Source organism: Diabrotica virgifera, chromosome 3 (genome assembly GCF_917563875.1).
Source record: "Diabrotica virgifera virgifera chromosome 3, PGI_DIABVI_V3a".
In the NCBI taxonomy this organism is placed as follows: domain Eukaryota; kingdom Metazoa; phylum Arthropoda; class Insecta; order Coleoptera; family Chrysomelidae; genus Diabrotica; species Diabrotica virgifera.
This window is the reverse complement of record NC_065445.1, coordinates 173,445,654-173,467,998: the sequence shown is the minus strand read 5'-3', so window position 1 is coordinate 173,467,998 and position 22,345 is coordinate 173,445,654. Positions and strand designations below refer to the sequence as shown.

The window sequence follows — 22,345 nt, the reverse complement described above, 5'->3', positions numbered from 1 at the left end:
GTGACGGGTTTGGCATGACATTTGAAATATCAACAAGACTTTTTAAAAAAGAAGAGTAAAAGAACATTAAGGGTCAATGGTAAATATAAAATAATATTAAAATTTATAAATAATAGTAAGACACTATCATAAAACGATTATAAAATTAAATTAGGCTAAGAATTTTAAAAAATTGACATACACAACATATAGAATTAAAATTTGTTAAAATTGCGGTTAAATTGAGTAACAACAATATTGATTAAAATTGAATTTAAAATTATTAGTACAAATTATAATGTTGATGACAGTTCAGAGTCTCTAGAATGTCAGTTCACTGTTTAATAACTTAAAAATAACTGATGATCACGTGATTGCCAGCCTTGACGTAGTTTCACTGTTTAGTAATGTATATCTTAAAATCTGTATTACTGCCGTTGACTATAATTGGCCCAATATTTCGAAGCATTGTGAGTTGTCTGAGTCAACATTTTTGGAACTTTTAACCTTTCTTTTTGAAAACAATTATTTTGTGTTTAACGGTGGTTTCTACAAGCAGACTTTCGGTACACCTATGGGTAGTACAATTTCCTCTATCTTAGCTGATTATGTTATGAATTACATTTTGCAATTCGTGTTGAGGGTGTTACCCTTTAAATTATTCTTCATCAAAAGATATGTAGATGATATTCTGCTATGCTTGCCCGCTAATGAACTGGATAATTTGTTATTATATTTCAACAGCTTTAACCAGCATATACAATTTACCCTTGAAAAAGAGGACACGCTGTGTTCTGTACCTTTTTGGACACCAGAGTCATACGTAAAAATAACATCTTACTGGTGGATTGGTATCGTAAACCACTTAGCTCGGGCAGATATCTGAACTATAGTTCGTACCATAAACATGCTATGAAAATCAATTTAATAAAAGCAATGAAAAACCGCGTTTTAAAAATCAGCGACGTTTCTTTCCACTCAAAAAATTTAAAAATATTGCTTCACCTTTTTTTGGAAAACGGTTATCCTGAGACTTTGTTAAGGAAATTACTATTTAATACAAGTAACATTCAACCAACAATTATCAATAACAATGTTGATGCAGACAACTCACAAACCATCGACATTCCCAATACTAACGTGGCTTACATGACGCTGCCATATACCAGTGAGATTGCACCGAAGTTGACTCGACTGTTTAAGCCGTTTGAAAACATCAAACTTGCGTTTAGGACTGCCCTCACAGTCAATAGGGTTTTCTCGAACGTCAAGGAAAAGACACCAGTGCTTTCTAAAACTGATACGGTCTACAGCCTTCCTTGTTTAAATTGCAATAAAATATACATCGGACAAACATCAAGAAGACTAAAAGACAGAATAACGTCACATAGGTCAGACTGTAGATTGTACCCGGATAGAAGTGCACTGGGCGAACATTCTTTCAATAATGACCACCGAATTGATTATAACAACGTGAGGGTATTGGACCGTGAGTCACATGCGGCTAAGAGGCTATTTTTGGAAATGGTCCACATAAACAAAAATCCAAATTCGATGAACCATCGTACTGATATAGGCCACCTCAATGAAATGTTTTCCTACTTACTCTATTTAGATAATCGTGAGTCATCTCCTAACTCCCATTCTAGAGACTCTGAACTGTCATCAACATTATAATTTGTACTAATAATTTTAAATTCAATTTTAATCAATATTGTTGTTACTCAATTTAACCGCAATTTTAACAAATTTTAATTCTATATGTTGTGTATGTCAATTTTTTAAAATTCTTAGCCTAATTTAATTTTATAATCGTTTTATGATAGTGTCTTACTATTATTTATAAATTTTAATATTATTTTATATTTACCATTGACCCTTAATGTTCTTTTACTCTTCTTTTTTAAAAAGTCTTGTTGATATTTCAAATGTCATGCCAAACCCGTCACCGGGTGATACTTCATAACAACTTAACCTTTGCTCATTGGTCGTTCCTGCAATGGTGATATAATACAAACCGCTTATTAAATTAAATTTTGTTGGATTCGAGGCATCGGCATGACCATTGATCAAGTTGCATCTCATTTCTTCTCAATGACATCACATTTGAAATATCCTCAATAAGTTTGTAAGTACTATTTATTTATACATGTTTTCATATTCTTTTACATAGAAAAAATATCATTGTAGCACCCTGATGATGGTTATAATCATAACCGAAAGCTTGGATTAAAGAAACTTGAAAGAGTACACTTTTCATTTGCTGCATAACCCAATATCCTAAATTTCTTTCTATTTACTGTCAGCAAAGACTTCTTGTCTTCTATATATATATATATATATATATATGTTTCATATACAGTATGTCCCTGTAAGTTGTATCCATATGGAAAACTTTTTTATTATGTATTAATTTTACGAAAAAAGTTATTCTTTATAAAAAGCTCTGCATGGTCCAAAACCTAAGATTTAACCATCAAATTTTTTGAATATTATACGAGGTACGTCAAAAAGTTTGAACTTCACTCAAGAGCAAAGTAGCTTTATTTTTCGTAATATTGGAAATTGCTATTATAAAAAGTTGTTTGGAATTAAAAACTATATTCTAATATGCAATTACATCCTTCTAATTGAAAAAAAAAATTTTTTTTAAAATTATGGATAATCATTATTTTTTCAGTTATTTCAATTCTGATAACTCTTTTATTATTAATTTTACGAAAAAAAGTGATTCTTAGTAAAAAGTTCTGGATGGTTTAAAACTTAAAATAAAACCATCTTATATCAAATTTTATCAATTTTATACGAGGTATGTCAAAAAAGATAAATTTAGATCAAAAGTAAAGTAACTTTATAGTTCAGAATATTTTAATTAGAAGGATGTAATTACATACTGAAACATAGTTTTTAATTCTAAATAACTTTTCATAATAACAATTTTCGATATTGTGAAAAATAAACGTATTTTACTCTTGAGCGAAATTCATCTTTTTTGACATACCTCGTATAAAATTGATAAAATTTGACATAAGATGGTTGTATTTTAGATTTTAGACAATGCAGAATTTTTTATTAAAAATCACTTTTTTTCGTAAAATTAATAATAAAACAGTTATCTGAATTAAAATAACTGAAAATATTGTTAGTTATCCATAATTTTTCAAAAAAAAATTTTTCGATTAGAAGGATGTAATTGCATACTAGAATACAGTTTTTAATTCCAAACAACTTTTCATAATAGCAATTTTCAATATTGTGAAAAATAAAGCTACTTTACTCTTGAGTGAAATTCAAACTTTTTGACATACCTCGTATAATATTAAAAAAATTTGATATTTGATGGTTAAATCTTAGGTTTTGGACCATGCAGAGCTTTTTATAAAGAATAACTTTTTTTCGTAAAATTAATAATAAAAAAGTTTTGCATATGGATACAACTTACAGGGACATACTGTATATGTCCAAATTGTTTTAAGTTATTATATTTAAAAATAGAGCAGTTGTAGGCCGCAACCCGTGGACGTTCGCCGCACGAACATGTCGCTTGCGTGACATGTAGAGGTCGTAATTTCCGCCTAAAATCAAAAATCCGAAAATTTTTTACGTTTATTACAAGTTTCTCTTCGGTATGAACCTCAAATCGGCTAAAAAAATCAAAAATTTGAAAAATTACGCAAGTTTGAAAAAAAAAACATCAATTTTTACCGTTTTTTTTTCAGTTATTTTCCCTTAAAAATGCACTTAAAACCCATTTTTAATTCCGATTGGAGGTTCATATCGAAGACAATTTAATAACGAACAATAATCACTTTGGTTTTTTAAAATTGGTTCATTAATTTTTGAGCAAGCCGAAAAAAAGTCGTTTCGAGAAAAACGCATTTGAAAAAAATCTCATAGATTGCGCTCTACGCGAGCGCGCTCCGTATAATTCTCATAACTTGAGAAGGACTTCGAATTTTGCTTTGAAATTTTCAGAACACATTCTTGAATAGTAATACTATCGATTCATGCTAGTTCCAAAAATTTGAAATTTTGAAACCTCTAAACCTATTTCCCCCCTTAAACTAAAATCGGTTTTACTCGAATGTGATGTCTCTGCAGATACGGCGTTTTTGCTAAGCACGGCAGAATATGAGTGTGTGCTTACCTGAAATATTCCAATATCCCATGATATAACTAATTGAGATGATCCAAAAGGATTCCAAGAGATCGCATTTATTAAGTCCGATTCGCCGCGATATATATTGACGATATTCTCGTCATTATTACCGCTTTCAATATCAAATTTATATACAACGACAGTATGATAATTGGCTATTGCAGCAAACCAGTTTTTATACTTATTAACGGAAGCAGTATCCTCTACCGTGCCATCCTCGTCCATCGCATTAGGATGCCATACTATTTCTAGAAGACGGTATTTAAAATAGTGTTTACAGAGAACCTTCAATTTAGGCGTGTAGGCAATGATGTGACCATCTTTCGCTATGTAAAACAGCATGGAGTAATCAGGTAACCAGGAGATCGAATATAAAAATGTGCTGTTGGTTTTAAGAAGAGGAACCAGTTCTAAAAATAAAAACAATTTATTAAATGCATGTACAGCTGCGGTCACTGAATAGTTTACACCTCTATTTTTACATTTATTTGTATTTTTTTTTGTTTTATTTATTGATCTTTTATTTTCATTTTTTAATTTTAATAAACCTATTCTGGGTCCGCCAGAATTTTATTTAATTTTATTTTATAAATTCCTTTTAAACCACACTCAAATTGCATATTTAAACATCTTATTTATTTTATATAATAACTAAATTTACTATAAAATAAATATCAAAAATGGATAAACATTTTCAATTTCTTTGCAATCCGAAAATGCAGCAGCATTATACTCTAATTAAATCGGAGAGTGCAGGAAGTCTATACGGGTTTCGGGTATTTTTTACCCTCATCAGTAGTCCCATATCCTTGAAAATTGAAAATGTTTATACATTTTTAATTCATTTACTCTTTTGTTGAGTACTAAGAAATCTTTCTTGTTGGAACTTTTACCACGCTGAGCAGATGGGACGTGAATTATTTAAAATTCACACCCTGTATGATTTATAAATTTTGAAAATCTCAGGAGGCGTAACCAAAGAAAGTATTCCACCTGTTGTCAATCTAGTGGTATGGAAACGATATTTATTGTCGTTTTCTGTGCTACTTCGATTGATAACTTATTTTGTTAAATAAGTTTGACCAATCTGTCAAACTCAAACGTACCTATACAACGTATGTTTTATTGATACATACAAACATAATAACTTATTCCATGATTCAATTTTAATAATATTATTTTAATGTAACGTACCGATACCTAATCAAATGATATTTATATTGTATTACCTCATCATCATCATGACGTACTCACTCCCGGCGGAGTGTTTGTCGCCGTTTTGGGCTCTCTGATTCATTTGTTGCGGTGAAGCAGTCCGCTATTGTCTTTTTATTATTATGGCAGAGTGTTGTGTGACTTGGTCCTGTCTACAATTTTCCTCCATTCTTTCTGGTCCTTACACCGTTCCTTCCAATTCTCCATCCCAACCCTCTCCATCTTGAGTCTTCCTTTTGGTCTCTTTGTTGTTGGTCTCCAGCCGGTTATTCGCTTTAGCCTAGAATCTAGGTTAGCTCTTTTTATGTGTTACAGCCACCTGAGCCTTTGCGCCTTCGCGAACTTGATTATGTCTTCATCCTGGATGGCTTCTTTAATTTGTTCATTGGTTAACCTTCTATATTCGCTTACACATATCCTCACCGATCGCATGATTCGTCGAATTATCTTTCTCTCTAAGATTTCTAACTTCATTTCATCTTTTTGTGTTAAGCACGTCGTCTCTGCATCATAGGTGATAACTAGCCTGATTGCGGTCTTGTAAATTTTTAATGTAGTTGTCTTACTAATGTTGTACCAAAAATTCTTCTAAGAATTTTTGGTACAACAGGTTTGGTTCCAGTAGGATTTATTACCCAGTAGGATGCGTTAATTTATTTCATCCGTTATATCATTTCTGCCATTCACCATCACTCCCCGTTATTTGAAACGGTGCACTCTTTCAAAGGTATATGCACCAAGCTTAATTTCATTCTAGATGTTCGGACTCTCTCTTGAACACTTGAAGTATTTCGTTTTACTCTGGTTAATTACTAGCCCTCTTGTCTTTGCTTCTTTATCTAGTAATAATATTATCTTCTGCATGGTTTTTAAGTCTCTAGTAACCAGTGCAATATCGTCTACATACGCTATCAGTTGGGCTGAAGATTCGATAATAGTTACCATAATTATGATTTCTCTTACTGCACCCTCTATGGCGATGTTCAGTAATGTTCTTGATACGGAATCTACCTGTCTGACGCCTACCTCCATTTGTACTTCAAGGGCCTTCCCTTGTTAGGATTCGTGCCTTGGCTCCATTCATCGTCATTCTCGCTAGTTTTCCTTAAATGTATAGTTGTTTCATATCATAAATTAGCTCATCCGTTATTACACTGTCAAACGCTTGCTTGTAGTCAATAAACAGTATATTTATGTAGATCTACTCAGTGCTCGTACCTTTTTTCGACGATTTGCGCTACAATGTATATTGTGTCTAATGTTGACTTACCCTTTCTGAATCCATGTTGGTATTAACCTTTTTTGGTTCTCGTTTCTTTTTCTATTCTTTGTCTGATCAAAGTTATTAGTATTTTCTACATTGTATTTAATAGCGTGGTCCCCATGCAGTTAGTGCATTTTATCTTGTCACATTTTTTAGGGATTGGTGTTCACCGATCGCATTTCCTGTCGCTCGGCATGCGTTCATTTATTACATAATAATTTAAAATTTAGTTTGACTTTGACGGATGTGTCAAACTCAACCGTAAACAACGTATGTTTTGTTGATACGTACAAACATAATAATTTATTATTATTTGAATATAACTAAATAATAAATAAATAATTCCTTTATTCACTTTTAAAATTTTTATTTTAAAACAACGCACCGATACCAATAATTTGTTTAAAATATAAATAAATAATAAGTGTATAGATATGTATATTACGGTATACCTCAAGGTTACCACTCGCGTCACGATTTTTGAATGACGCCCAATACGATTTTAGTCCCGTCAAAAGCCCATACCGAGCATATTCACTTCAATAAATCATAAGCCCGATATTTTAATGTTATAATTTAATATCAATCATGTGATAACAACTTACCATGTTGGCTAGAAGACGGATCGTAAAGCGCCATTTGTCCCTCACTAACAACATAAAGTCCCAACTTTTTTTTATCACCTTTTATGGGCGCCCATTGGATATTGTAAATTTGTGATTTAAAATATGGCTTTGCAATACACGTTGATTTAGATGTATTAGTAGGATCAATATAACCGACCTAAAAAGAAAATAGTTACATTAATAGCCCTATCAAGGAACACAAAATTTATGAAAACCTCAAAAAAAAAATAAAGGAAGGTTGACAATTTGGGAATAGGTAGTTGGAATTGTCTATTATTATATAAGAAAAAGGTTACAATTTGACATTCCCTCCGTTTTAGAAAAATTGGGAGTGAAAATCTTCTCGGGATGAAAAAATATACATTCAAAATAAGTCCGGAATTGGATAAAATGACTAATTCTAAGTAACTTTTGTCCTATAGACTTTTTTCACAAAGTCAATACTTTTCGAGTTATTTGCGAGTAAATATGTTCATTTTTCCCGTTCTACTCTAATATTCGCCTTCTGGTTATAGTAAATATTAGAGTAGAACGGGAAACAACCAAGGAAATCGAGATCAAAAAAGGCGTAAGGCAGGGATGCATACTTTCACCAACCTTGTTTAACTTATATTCAGAAGATATTATAAACAGAGCCCTTGCTGACCAAGATATAGGAGTTAAAATAAATGGCACTTTAATAAACAATTTGAGATACGCTGATGACACAGTATTAACAGCAGAAACCCCGGAAGATCTCCAAACACTGATAAACAGAATAGTAGAGTGCAGCGAAAAGTTCGGTTTATCACTTAACATCAAAAAAGCAAAAATAATGATGGTGTCGAAATCTCCACAAAATTTTTCTGACATAACCGTACATGATCAAAGAATTGAGCGTGTTAGAAAATATAATTACCTGGGAACTGTTATTAATGAAAACAACGACAACTCTGAAGAAATCAAGATCAGAATAGAAAAAGCTAGAGCTACTTTTACCAAAATGAAAACAGTTTTATGCGGAAGAGAGCTAAGTTTAAATCTTAAAATTCGCCTCATGAGATGTTACGTGCTGTCAGTTCTTTTCTATGGAATGGAAGCTTGGACACTGAAAAAGATCGATACAAGGAAAATAGAAGCATTCGAGATGTGGATGTACCGCAGGATACTGAGAATATCGTGGACAGAGAGAGTGATGAACGTGGAAGTGTTGCGAAGGATGCAGAAAGAAAAAGAACTTGCGCTTACTATTAAAAAGCGCAAACTGCAATACTTGGGACATATAATGAGGGGACAAAAGTACCAGCTACTCCAATTAATTATTCAGGGAAAAATAATAGGTAAAAGATCCATTGGCAGAAGAATTTAAGAGATTGGTACAAGTGCAGCAGCTGCCAATTATTTAGATCTACGGTATCAAAAATACGCATAGCCTTGATGATAGCCAAACTTCGGAACGAAGACGGCACCTGAAGAAGAAGATGTTCATTTTTAACAAAAAAAAAAACATCGTTTTGGACGGTTTTTCTCAAATAACTCAAAAAGTAGGTATTTTATCGAAAAAAATATTCTTAGCAAAAATATAGCTTATAAAAAAGTGAAAAAATGGTGTATGTATGAAGTCTGTAGAACCAGCAGAAGCAGAGTTGTAGCTAACGAAAAGTAGGTTCTTATTCGTTAAATTCAAAATCCAATATTTCAACGTGAAATAACCAAAAAAAAAAAATAGAGGACTTTGCGGGGAAAACTCATTAAAACTTTTTTAAAGTGTTTAAAAGAAGGTTTATTTTTGTTTTTTTACAAGAACTTCTAACATTAAAAGTAAGTGAGTTACGCTTAAAATATTGTTGGTCCCTTTAATTTTTCGCTGTGTCTAGGTACACGCTAACGTGTACGCAAATAAAAAAGTTAGGTACATGCGAATTAAACTTCATCAAGCGAGTGACGTCATTATTTGGTACACGATATTTTGATATGTTTAGTGTTTGTTATATGTTTAGAAAAATATTTGTTATTAGGGGAAGGGGAAGGGAAGCAGATCTATTCAGATGTTTCAAACTTAATTGTAATAAATCAATGTGTATAATATAAAAGTATATATTTAGGTAGGCAAAATAAATATTTAGTTGACATGACATGTACAAAACACTGTTAAAATAATTTTTATACCAGTTAATTATACCAGTTTATGAACCATCAATGCTCTTGTTTATTTTTATTTATACTGGGAGTTAAACTGTGTTACGACTTTCATAGAAAAATGGTTATAACTTTGTAAATACCCTGTTTAACATAATAAACCTTTATGTTTTTGTGATGGGGAAGTTAAGAGGATTTCGAACATAAAATAAAATATAGGGTGTTCCATTTAAAAAAACATAAGTTTGGTCTGCCACTATGTTATCGAACGCCTGTAACGTTCTAACTAATTTTGTAACATGAAGCTCAAAGTTTGCTACAATTTTTGTTACTAACTTTTATTCCTATCTATTACTGTAGCGGATCTACTGAGCTTTATCACACTAATCAATTGCGCTGTATATTTTATCTTAATACTTCTGCTACCCTACCCTTAATCACGAATTTTTGTCTCTTATCTTTTTCATACTGTTATAAAATGTTGTTAAACTCATTAAACGAACTAAATAATTGTCCACACTCCAACTTTAATTAAAAAACCCTAAACAAATAAAAAATAAGAAAACTCTTTACTAATCAATATTACAGTGTAAACACAACGCGATTAGACAAATTCTAACCACACTCTGACACTCGCGATACTTACAGATACTTACCACAGCATACACGCGGCTCAAATTAGCGTGTACCAAAAAACCCAGTCCAAGTGCACGCTAAATAGTGACATCATTGACTTGATGACGTTTAAGCGTGTACCTAACTTTTTTATTTGCGTACAAGTTACGCAGCGTTACACTAGACACAGCGTTTATTTTTTGGTAAAAAAATCGCGAAAATCACTCTAATTAGCATCCCAAATAAAATTAATCCTTACCGCTTCAAAAGTTACTTTACTTATGTATTGTTTATACGATCTATTTGAAGCCCACCATATGTATTGTTTTAATGAGTGGAATATGTAGAATATGTCAAATGACAGGAATTATGACAGGTGATAAATAGCAGTCTGATTTTTGCATGAGAGTTTAATCTCTGTTCGGAGAGTTTAAGTCTGTTCTGTCGAACAAAATAAATGTGCCGTTTTCGTGGTCTGACCGTTCCAAATTTTTAACCTGTTCCACAATTAAAACTGCCCCTGTTCCAGTGTTCCCATATATCAAAGTTTATCCGACTAGACACCCTTAAGCTATTAATACATTTTCAGCTTGCTATTAATCAACTTTTTTTTCATACGCGGGATCCAGACCTATAATATTTTTCGAGTTATTCGTGCATGAAAGTAACAGTTTTTCGATGAAAAAATCAACTTCTTTAGAGGGTTTTTTGAGAATACCTCGAAAAATATGCATTTAATAAAAAGAAAACTGTAGATATCAAAATTGTATCTTTTAGTAACACAAACCAAATTCTTTTTCTGTAATATCTTTAAGACCAATACAAACCGAGATACGGCATGTTAAATATTAGCTTTTTTCGTCCAATGCACAATTTGAAATATTCAAAGTAAAATAACGGAAAAACTTTGCATTTTTCGAGGAAAACTTAAATAATCTTTTTTCAAGTATACAGTTAGACCTTTCAAAAAATAATAATAAAAATTTTCTAAGCCTGAAAATTAAGCGACCTATGATCAAAACAATTTGGTACCTGCTTTTCTCTATGAAAAAATCAGTGAAAACAACCCCTAACTACCCTCCTAATTAAAAATTGGTCTTCACCTTTCTGTAATTCCTTTTATATTTGTATTATCAATACAACCAAGAAGATTGACCTATATAAAAGGCCTAATTTTAGAAAAATTGGAGTTCAGAGAAAAATTAATTTTTTGGAATTTTGGAAAAATGATGCGACTACTAATTTGTAGCTTTTTTAATAATTAAAATTCCCTTGTGCATAGATATTCATTACAGTGAACAGTTAGCGAGATATAGCTGTTTAAAACCTCTATTTACGAGCAAACACCCCCTTATTCGAGCCCTTTAAACCCACCCTAATTAAAAACTAAGGGATCTTATGGAATTTAGTTTACACAGTCTTATAACTCTTTAAAAATCCTACAAAGTCATTTTTTGAAATACTTTTTATCGCCAAAAATGAAGGAGCAATGTTTATAAAACGATTTTTTTTTGGAAAATTCGGGGAGTCCGCTTATGGATAATTTTCAATGTATGTATAATACCACAGAACCGGTTCGTATACTGGAAGATGACTAAAAAACTATTTGTATTTGTACAGATTTGGAAATTCGTATTTTTGTGTAAATAAATGTTTTTGTAATTCTTTAATTCTACTTTTTTTCTGTATAGACCTATTAAAATATCTACTTATAAAACTGTAATGTTATTAAGGGTGGTTTTTAAGGGTTGAAATATTATGATATTATATCCTAAAGTATAAAACAATCATTATTTAACCAATCAAAACAAAATTTTACCCATATTAAAGTTTACAATGTTTTTATATAATTTTTGACAATAAGGGGTAGTTTACACCCCTAAAAATAATAAACGCCCTTAGCATGATATAGAATATGAAGTACAGGGTGAAATGATCCTAAATCCCAAATTTTTATGTAAATCGATGCAAGCCGAAATTATTCTTTTAGGATAAGTAAATTTTTTATATATAGCTCCAACAAGGGTGGTTTTAAGACTTGAAATATTATGATAGTATATCTTAAAGCATAAAACAATCATTATGTAACTAATTAGAACCAAATTTAAAAATAATAAAGTTTAATGTTGTTCTGAAGCTATTTCCTTGTGGCATTTTTATGATTAATTATTTATATGGGAAATAAGCCACAATTAAAATGAAAAAAATAATTTTATTAACGTTTCGACGCCCAAATCGGGTGCCGTTGTCAAAATACAAAATATTACTAAAATAAACTAAAGTGTTGTTGCTAAGCAAAGAAATTCTTCTATAATTTATTTAATCTCACTCATTTATATTGGCAATTCAGACATATATTATACATTTTAAAGTAGAAGACTTTAAAATGATATTGCCAATATTTATGAGTTGCGTTCCTGGGACGACTTACTGAAAGATAGTTCATTCGATTACATGAAATTAACCCCAACTCAAGAATATCCGTCATAAAAAATTATAGCATGTGATATGTCTTTAAAAAGACAACCAAATGCAACGACAGTAAAATTCTCGCGTTAGAGACTTCATAGTAAATCACAAGGGAAAACCAGGAAAAACCCTGTGATACTATCCCGACATCGTAAGTATTTGGTCTTACATTAATTTACTCTCAAAAAATAATACCAAATTCTGACTTGTAACATGTTTAAATTATAAATAATATTAATAATACTAGATATATAAGTAATACTAAAATATAAAATATGTACTAGCTCGATATTATTGACTTACTAATCTTGGTATTTTCTTTCTATTGACTTCCTCTTTCAGTATGGGTAACCACATCCTACTGCATTCTACCGAGGAATTTGCGACACAATTGGTTTCATTTAGCATAATTAGAGCCGCTTCTTTGATTTTTCTCTTTTTACTATCTGATTCTTTCAGGACTATACTTGAATCTCTCCACTGAACTCTATTGTTGCATTTGGTTGTCTTTTTAAAGACATATCACATGCTATAATTTTTTATGACGGATATTCTTGAGTTGGGGTTAATTTCATGTAATCGAATGAACTATCTTTCAGTAAGTCGTCCCAGGAACGCAACTCATAAATATTGGCAATATCATTTTAAAGTCTTCTACTTTAAAATGTATAATATATGTCTGAATTGCCAATATAAATGAGTGAGATTAAATAAATTATAGAAGAATTTCTTTACTTAGCAACAACACTTTAGTTTATTTTAGTAATATTTTGTATTTTGACAACGGCACCCGATTTGGGCGTCGAAACGTTAATAAAATTATTTTTTTCATTTTAATTGTGGCTTATTTCCCATATAAATAATTAATAATAAAGTTTAAAATGGTATTTTATAATTTTTTACAATTAGGGGTAGTTTTCACCCTTAAAAAACCAAAAGCGTATAACGGCTTAATATAGAAAATGAACTAGAGGGTATAATGAGCCTAATCACAAATTTTTGTACAAATCGATGCTGGACGAAAAAATTGCGAGGTTTTGCCAAAAGTATCGATTTAGTGAAAAAAGTCTATAGAACAAAAATTGCTTAGAATGTCATTTTATCCAATTCCGGACTTATTTTAAATGGTTTTATGTAACCCAATTTTTGTAAAATAGAGGGGTTGTAGAATTGTAAACTTTTTCTTATAAAGGCATCCGAAAATAAGAATGCAGCGCCAAAGTGAGCAATTCTAGAACTATAAATATTGACATTGGTCATTGGAATTTTGCATAAATTTTGTATTTGTTGAATGTTAAAATAATTTTTAATAGTAATACGTTATAATCACCATCGGTAAAATGCAGTGAACATACTTTCATATATATTTTTTTTTTTAAATTTCCACGCTTCATGTCGATTCATTAATACTTTGCTTCCCAATTTTCCTTGTACCCGTACAAGATATTTGTCCCCAGTTTGGGGCAAAGTAAGCGTGTAAAGTAACGTTTGAATTTGGTAAAAATTTAATATAAACGCATGGATTAAGATATGCAATTTTATATAGATTCACACTGTTGCCATATCTACAATTGCTTTGTATGGAGTGAAAATGTAAAAAAAATATATTTGAAATAATATATAAAAAAGTGAAATTATAATTTATAATAATTTGAAATAATTCTCAATAAGTTCTCAATCTTTTTAGTGACTAAAACATAACCCGACCAAATCTAACCTAGCGTACTTAATAGAAAATAATATATGATAATAACTGAAAATTGAAGTGACCTATGCTTTGTTTTTAAACTAGGAGGAGTAAACTAAAAAGACTGATTCACACCCAAGAATGTCACTAGAAAAATCACCAAATACATCTTCTTTATTCGTCACTGACAATCACATCAAGAAGAAGAATTGAACATATGGTAATACAGATGGGTAAAATTACAAAGACTAAACTGGCTTGCAAAGTTAATAGATTAACAAAAATGATTATGGATGGATCTGGAGCTAAAGTAACAACAGAGGAAGGTAGCACAAAATCAACTGCAATAGAAACAGGAGTCAACCACATTATTCAACATAGCAATAGAAGGAACAGTCGAGGCCAGCAAAATTAAAGTAACTATTCGCGGTGTGCAAGTAGTTGGAAAGGATACGAGAAACGATCGTGCGCGAATAGCGGAGAAATCTTGCAACTTTCTTAAATAATTCATATTCTCAATTGAAATAGTCAAATTGACGTATATTTCACACCTATTGTCATCGAAGAAGAAAAATTATATGTTGCTCCACATAGGGCAGTCAATGAGGGTATGTGTCTCCGAATTATATCCTACTATATCGATTTACGTGATATTTTCACAGTAAGTAGGGAATAGCCCAAGAAACAAAGTCTACCCTATGCCGATGTGTGCTTTTGTCTTGGGGGCGGTTCCCACCCCTTCTCGGGGTGGAACATTTTTTGCTTAAATAACTACGGAAGTTGCTAGAGAACCTAATACTAAGCAAAAATTGTTCTATAATTTTTTTTCGAAAACTCAATACTTTTTGAGTTATTCCTGGTTGAAAATTGGCCATTTTCATTGAAACATAACACCTTTTCAAACGGTTTTTTGCGAATACCTTCAAAACTATGCATCTAACTAAAAAATCTATATAAAACATTTTTATAGCTTATAAAATAACAAAGAGATTCTTTCCTTTATGAATCTTCTAGTTATAACACAAAAAGAGATATGGTAAGTGAAACCAACTTGTTTTCTTGGTGCATGCTCAAATCAGTGTATTTAACTTGAAAAAACAGAGAAACGGTCGATTTTAGGTGTATAATGCTACCAATAACTTTTGTTGTGCTTGAAAAGACCTTTAAAATAAGCAATATTAAATGTAGATTACATTCAAACTATGCGAGATAAACTGTAAAAAATTTGATGACTAACTTATTTTAAGAAAAAAATGAGAAGTATATTTAACCCCTCATCCACAAAAATTTAAATGCATCGTTTTCCTTCTACAATACATTTTACTATAGTGTTCTTTTTATGTTCAAAAAGTTCGGCGGGTTTAAAATGAATGGTATTTGAAAAAAATAAGATCAAATTATTGAGCACATTTTTAAATTTGCTTAAAAATCTTCCTTTTTCTCCATGTAACTCGAAAATGATAAGAGATGCCAAAAAAAGATGCCATACAAAAATGAAGGTTTCTTCTAGATAAACATTTTGATTTTATTTTTTATAACAGTATCTCTTATCATTTTCAAATTACATGGAGAAAAAGAAGATTTTTAAGAAAATTTAAATATGCGCTCTATAATTTGATCTTATTTTTTAAAAAACCATTCATTTTAAACCCGCTCAACTTTTTGAACATAAAAATGACACTGTAGTAAAATGTATTGTAGAAGGAAAACGATGCATTTAAATTCTTGTGGGTGAGGGGTTAAATATACATCTCAATTTTTTCTTAAAATTCGTTAGTCATCAATTTTTTGCAACATATCTCGCTTAGTTTGAATGTAATCGACATTTAATATTGCTTATTTGAAAGGACTTTTCAAGCACAATAAAAGGTATTGGTAGCATTATATACATAAAATCGACCGTTTCTCTGTTATTTCAAGTTGAATACACTGCTTTGAGCATGCACCAAAAAAACAAACTCTTTTTACCTACCATATCTCTTTTTGTGTTATAACTAGAAGATTGAAGAAGGACCGAATCTCTTTGTTTTTTATGAGCTACAAAAATGTTTTATATATTTTTTTAGTTAGATGCATTGTTTTTAAGGTATTCGCAAAAAACAGTTTGAAAAGGTGTTATATTTCAATGAAAATGGCCAATTTTCAACCACGAATAACTCAAAAAGTATCGAGTTTTCGAAAAAAAAAATTATAGAACAGTTTTTGCTTAGAATTGGGTTCTCTAGCAACTTCCGTAGTTATTTAACCAAAAAATTTTCCACCACCGTGAAGGGGTGGGAACCGCCCCCAAGACAAAAGCACACATCGGCATAGGGTAGACTTTCAATAAGGAGATATTTTCAGGCTATTCCTAAAATTTCATTAAAATCCATGCAGTAAGATAGAATTCGGAGGTAATAACCTGTTCTTGCTTTCATTGACTGCCCTAACAATATTGATATGATATGCAATTATTATATAAAAGTAAATTTAATTAATTGTATTTTTCTTGCAGTACTGCATTTTAATAACTAATATTAGAGAGATATTGCAGAGTCACTTTTGCACTTGCTGTATTACAGCACGCGTTATTCTGACAGTACAGCATACGCAGTTGTGATATTTGGCCTAGGCTGCTTTATTGGAAATACGGCCTGCCGTTATTAGGGGAGTCGTTACGCTGTTCGGTATTAGTTGCGCTATTTTCTTTTCAGGTTATGTTTGTTGTTTGTCTTTCATTTAAACCAAATTTATTCGTAATAATTTGCTAAAATGAGTACCTCAGACAGTAGTAACAAACGAATTAGATTTACGTCTGATGACGATTTGTGTTTATTAAAACAAGTTTTATGTCAAAATCCATTGACCTCTCCAGAAAATTGGACGGTAGTTCTATTTCAGGAAAACATGAAGAGTGCAACAGAAAAATCTTTTATTTATAAGAACATTCAAGGATCATTTGTTTCTCTTGCTCGGTATTTGGAAGAAAATACAAACCTTCCTTCCATCTAAATTAAATTCTGGTTTTTGAGCATGTAATATTATGTTCATCTCCCAGAATGTTATGCAAGATGATAAACCCGATGTCTTCATCATTAGCATTAGCCAAAATGAGAGCTTCTAACTCTTGATCAATTTTAAATTGCACACAAATTAGACAAACAACTAATCTTAATCTAGCCGTAAAATACCGCAACCAAAATGTTGAGCAATATCTGCATTTATGAAACGTCTGAGAAATGTCAGTTCTGTCAAAATAGCGCGGTGTAAATAGAGAAACGTAGGTTGTGTTAAATTTGCAATATCTCTCTATTATTTACTACATACAATTGTTGATCTTTTAATAACATTACCTCATCTTACTTTTTCTTCTTATAATTTTTTTGGGCATGGCCTTGACAATTATCCAGCAACCAGGACTAATATAATTGGCCAATATAATTAAAATTGCGAAAAATGCTGCTGAGCTATGAAACCAGGTGCCGCTTTTCCGAACTTGCACGGTCCCAATAGCCCACTCCTCAACACAAACAATTGCATATTATGCAGATGATTTAGTTCTTATGTGAAGAGACCAGGAAAGATTAAAAGAAGCAGTAACAATCCTGGCAAAGGAAGCACGGAAAACAGGTCTAGAAATTAACGAAGGAAAAACAAAATATCTACTCTGCTCTAGAAGATATGATAACAGGACAAGAGAAATCAAAATAGAAAACTACACTTTTGAAGAGTGAAACAATTTAAATATTTGGGAGTGAATGGCCAAAACAACAGAAGTGAAGAAGTAACGGAGCGAACACTAGCAGGCAACAAAACATACTGGAGATATCATAGGCTTATGAAGGACAAGAACTTTTGCAGAAATACAAAACTGAAAATATACAGAGTTGCAATCAGACCAGTAGTTACGTACGCAGCTGAGATAATGTGCCTCACGGAAAAGGATGAAGAAAAATTGAGAATATTCGAAAGGAAAATCCTCAGACGGATTATGAGCCCGATAAGAATGGACAACGGAGAAATGAGAAGAAGAATGAACCATGAACTAAGAGACATAATGAAGGGAGAAGATATAGTTAGATTTATAAAAGCGCAGAGGCTGAGATGGCTGGGACACATAGAGAGAAGGAAAAACGACCTACTGATTAAGAAATTCACCATATGGAAACCAGAAATTGAAAGATCAAGGGGAAGGCCCAGAGAGAGATGGGAGGACCAGGTCATGAGAGATATCAAAATTCTGGAAGTGAGAAACTGGAGGGAACTATGCACATATCGAAATGAGTGGAAGAAAATTGTAACGAAAGCCAAGTCATACAAGCCTTCCATCCGGAATGAAAAGCCCTGATGATGAAAACCGGCTTGGTAAATTAGAAAGAATTTGCGGATAACCGAGTTTTAAACGTAATCCAGAGATGGAAGCACATAGGAAAAAGAATCAGTGGATCCGTCCATCTTTTACATCCCGTAAAAGATTGGCTTATAGCGTCAAGAGAAGAAGAGGGTAAAATATTAAAAATATCAGTATGAACTGGTAAAAAAATTGGCTTTGTAATTTCTAGAGTTCGCTTTACCATCACTTCAAGTGTGAATTTATTTAAATAGCAACACCTTATTAATATTTATCCTTCTTAGTCGCTTGATCTGATCTATTATCTTAATTATAATGTGACTGATGAAAAAATGCAAATATATTATTATAATACAATATTATATCCTAATAAGAAGTAATATTCCTTACCCTTCCTTCTCCCGTTCCAAAGGCTAATATAGATTCGTTGGTAGGATGCCAAGCGAGTGCAGTTACCCTACTTTGGATTCGTTGGTAGAAGGGGGTCATGCATAAATGCTTAATGTGAGGTCGACTCAAATCCATAATTTTAACATATCCGTCTGCAGTACCAATAGCTAATCTAAAATCGTATAAATTTTGTCATTTTAATTAGTACCAAAATCATATATCCTAATATATTATAATCTAATAATTTAAATCTCATTTATTGTTAGATAGATACATATTAACTAACTATTACTTTAAATTAGTATTAAGTAAAAGGGACGTAGTATAATTTTCTAAAACCTCAAAATTAAATCAAATTAAAAGCGCAATAAATTGGCGCTTATCATGTTTTTCCACTGGTCCCTTCAAATCTTAACAATATTAACTTTGTCGTTGTGACTTTTTTATTTAATTAATGTATTAAGGTGTATTAATATTAATGTATTAATGTATAAAGTATTAAGGGGATAGGCGCAAACTTTCGGTTTCAATGCTATTTAAATTGGATTTATTTTTTTTTCGAATCCTGAGAAAACTAATAAGTATTTTTGAAAAATTTAAACTCAGAATGAAAGATTACGTTATTGCCGAGGGCCAAAAGTCCCTGAAGACTTTTATAATATTTATTATAATAAGTTACAGGTGTGAAAAACTAAAAAGAATCTCATTCCAAAGGAACTTTTTATTTATTCTAAGGGACTTTAGGCCCTAGGTAATAATTTTGTCTTCCATTCTGCGTTTAAATTTTTCAAAAATATTTATTAGTTTTTTTCGAAAACAATGAACATCATGTCCGTGGTAATATTTTCCAAATCGAACATTCGCTATCTTTGTCATACAACAAACTCATTCAGGCGAACAGAATGTGCTGACAAGACAGTGACAATTTGACATATTTGACACGGCTTCAGGAATATTTTGAGTTGTTTGTTAAATAATATTGATAATGTATTTGACAAAATAATTTATTTAAGACGTGAAATTAATAAAAAGGTATTTGTTTATTATTTATGGAAGATTCCAAGCAGAGAATACACCAGGATATATTCTGTGATCCAAGTATTTTGTTATTAAGAGGCTACAGTAGCGAGCAACAGGTAGCAGCAAACGCGTTCCAATATTGCGGCTCTAATTTTGAATATTTTGTTGAGATATTTGGCACACATATTCGTAATATAATAAAGAATGGCGGTACAGAGCCCAATTTTAGAAATATGTTAGTACGTGGAAATTACTCTATAACTAAATAAAATATTGAAAAAAGGAGCCTGTACCGCCATTAAGAAGAAAAAAATAATAAACTTTCTTCAAATAAACTTTTTTATCGCATGCCTAGATTTTGTGTAATCTTGGAACTACTAAAATTTTTTATTTCTAACAAGAAATCGAACATATTATAACTAAATAACTAATTAGGCAACATAGAGAAATTATCAGTGTCATTTTGACAAACCTGCGTCAGATTTTCTCTAATTTGTTATGTCATCTTTATCAATATCAGTCCAGTGCAGTAGTGTGTTAATTTAAGAATTCGTTATAGTTGTTTCATAGGAAAATAGTGTTTATTGATAGTTATTTATTATATTTTTGTTGTTGTTGTATAAGTTGTTGGCCTCTTTGAAATAATAGATTGTTGTTAATTGTGTTTTAGTTCAGTTCTATGTAGGTAGGTAAGTATATTTTACGTAAAAACATTTCGAATTCTAATGCGAGTATAACGTTTTAAGAGGATATTTTATTTTTAACATATTATCAATAGTTTAACGAAATGGGAAAAGTTAATCAAATGACAAATAAAGCGAATAATTCCAAGAAAAAGTCCATTAAAAGCCGTGCCAAAATTATGAGAACATCGAAATTGGAGCCACCACAAATTTTAACAATGTAAGTACCTATGAGAAGTAATCTACTGCTGTCATACATAAAAAAAGTGTGAAAAGTTGTTTCCCATGAAAATGAAATTCGTAATAAATCTATGTTTAGGTACAGAAATCCTGACTACAGTACAAATGCCAATTTTTTTTAGGTAGATATTCATAGTCCTGTCGCCAAGGGGGTACAACGGCCTCCTTTATTCAGATGGTCTTACCCAAGATTTTTTTATGTATCTTGACATCTAACAGTTGATCCGGATGTCGATAAGATTGTTCTAAACAAAGAACTTGTTTGAAACAAAACATTTTTTTGTATTTTTTGGGTCATTCTAAGCAAAAACTGTTCTGACAAGTTTTTTCGTAGGATGCATAGTTTTCGAGATAAACGCGGTTGAACTTAAAATCGAAAAATTGCAATTTTTGAACCCGAAAAAATTTATTTTTGCTAAAGGTGATACAGTAGCGATCAACAGGTAGCAAAAACGCGTTCCAAGATTGCGGCTGTAATTTTGAATATTTTTTCGAGATTTTTGGCACACGTATTCGTAATCAAATAAAGAATGGCTGTACAGAGCCTAATTTGAAAAATATATTAATATGTGAAAATTACTCTGTAATTAAATACAATATTAAAAAAACGAGCCTGTACCGCCATTAAGAAGAACAAAAAAATACACTTTCTTCAAATAAACTTTTTTATCCGATGCCTAGATTTTGTGTCATTTTGGAACTACTAAAATTTTTTATTTCATTAGTAGTTCCAAAATGACACAAAATCTAGGTATCGAATAAAAAAATTGAAGAAAGTGTATTTTTATAAAAAGTGCAGGAGCTAACAATGCCGAGGAAGATCTATCAGGCTGCATCTCACTTCCCGCCTGTCCAGCACGGTAAAATTCCAACAAAGCTTAGTTCCGAATACTCAGATTACGAGTAGAACTAATCAAAATAATAAATAATCATTCCATGAAGTACGACTTAACCTGGTAGATTTCCCTCGGCCTTCTTAGCTCCGGCAATTCGTTGGCTTGCAAATTTTAGAAGCCACAAGCCACGATTGGTTTAACCAGAAGACTAGTTCTAATAAGTTTTATTTTATTTTTGATATTGTTAATATTAGAAGTAAAACTTTCGTTCGTCTTTAGCAGATACCGCCACGGCATTCATGCCATCATTTCGTTGTGAACCGATAACGGTAGCCCGAATTTTAGTAGTTCAAAGAGAATGAAATATGCACCTCTGATGGGACCCTAAGAAGGGTTAAAGGGTGTTCTAGAGTGCCTTTGGCGCTCTATGAACTAAATAAAATAAGACTGCTCTCGTTTCGCTTCACAATGAAATTATTATTTATTATTATTATTTCGTACAAATACCTATGTTAACATAAAATTTTCACCCATTTTGGTTTATTTTTATAAATATTTATTTACTAATAACAAAATTGTTTTCGGTTACTTCCATTTAGCGCGCCTATGAGTTAAATTGTCAATAATATTAATCTTACATAATGTCAAAGATTACCAATGTTGCCAAAGTTTATGATACTATCTCCCAAAGTTATATTTTATTGCTATTATACC

The 22,345-nt window shown here is 31.3% G+C and overlaps 1 protein-coding gene across 4 annotated transcripts in view; it reads right to left on the bottom strand.

Annotated features, from left to right (window-relative positions):
• Positions 1-22,345, bottom strand: part of LOC114334840 (gem-associated protein 5) — a 284,268-nt gene that overhangs the window by 91,517 nt on the left and 170,406 nt on the right. For all 4 annotated transcript variants that reach the window (XM_028284946.2, XM_028284949.2, XM_028284947.2 and 1 more), the window contains exons 9-11: positions 18,853-19,024; positions 7,223-7,400; positions 4,127-4,548 (exon numbers count right to left, since the gene is read on the bottom strand). In XM_028284946.2, the coding sequence (XP_028140747.2) occupies positions 4,127-4,548; positions 7,223-7,400; positions 18,853-19,024 (772 nt within the window). The remainder of the gene's footprint in view (positions 1-4,126; positions 4,549-7,222; positions 7,401-18,852; positions 19,025-22,345) is intronic.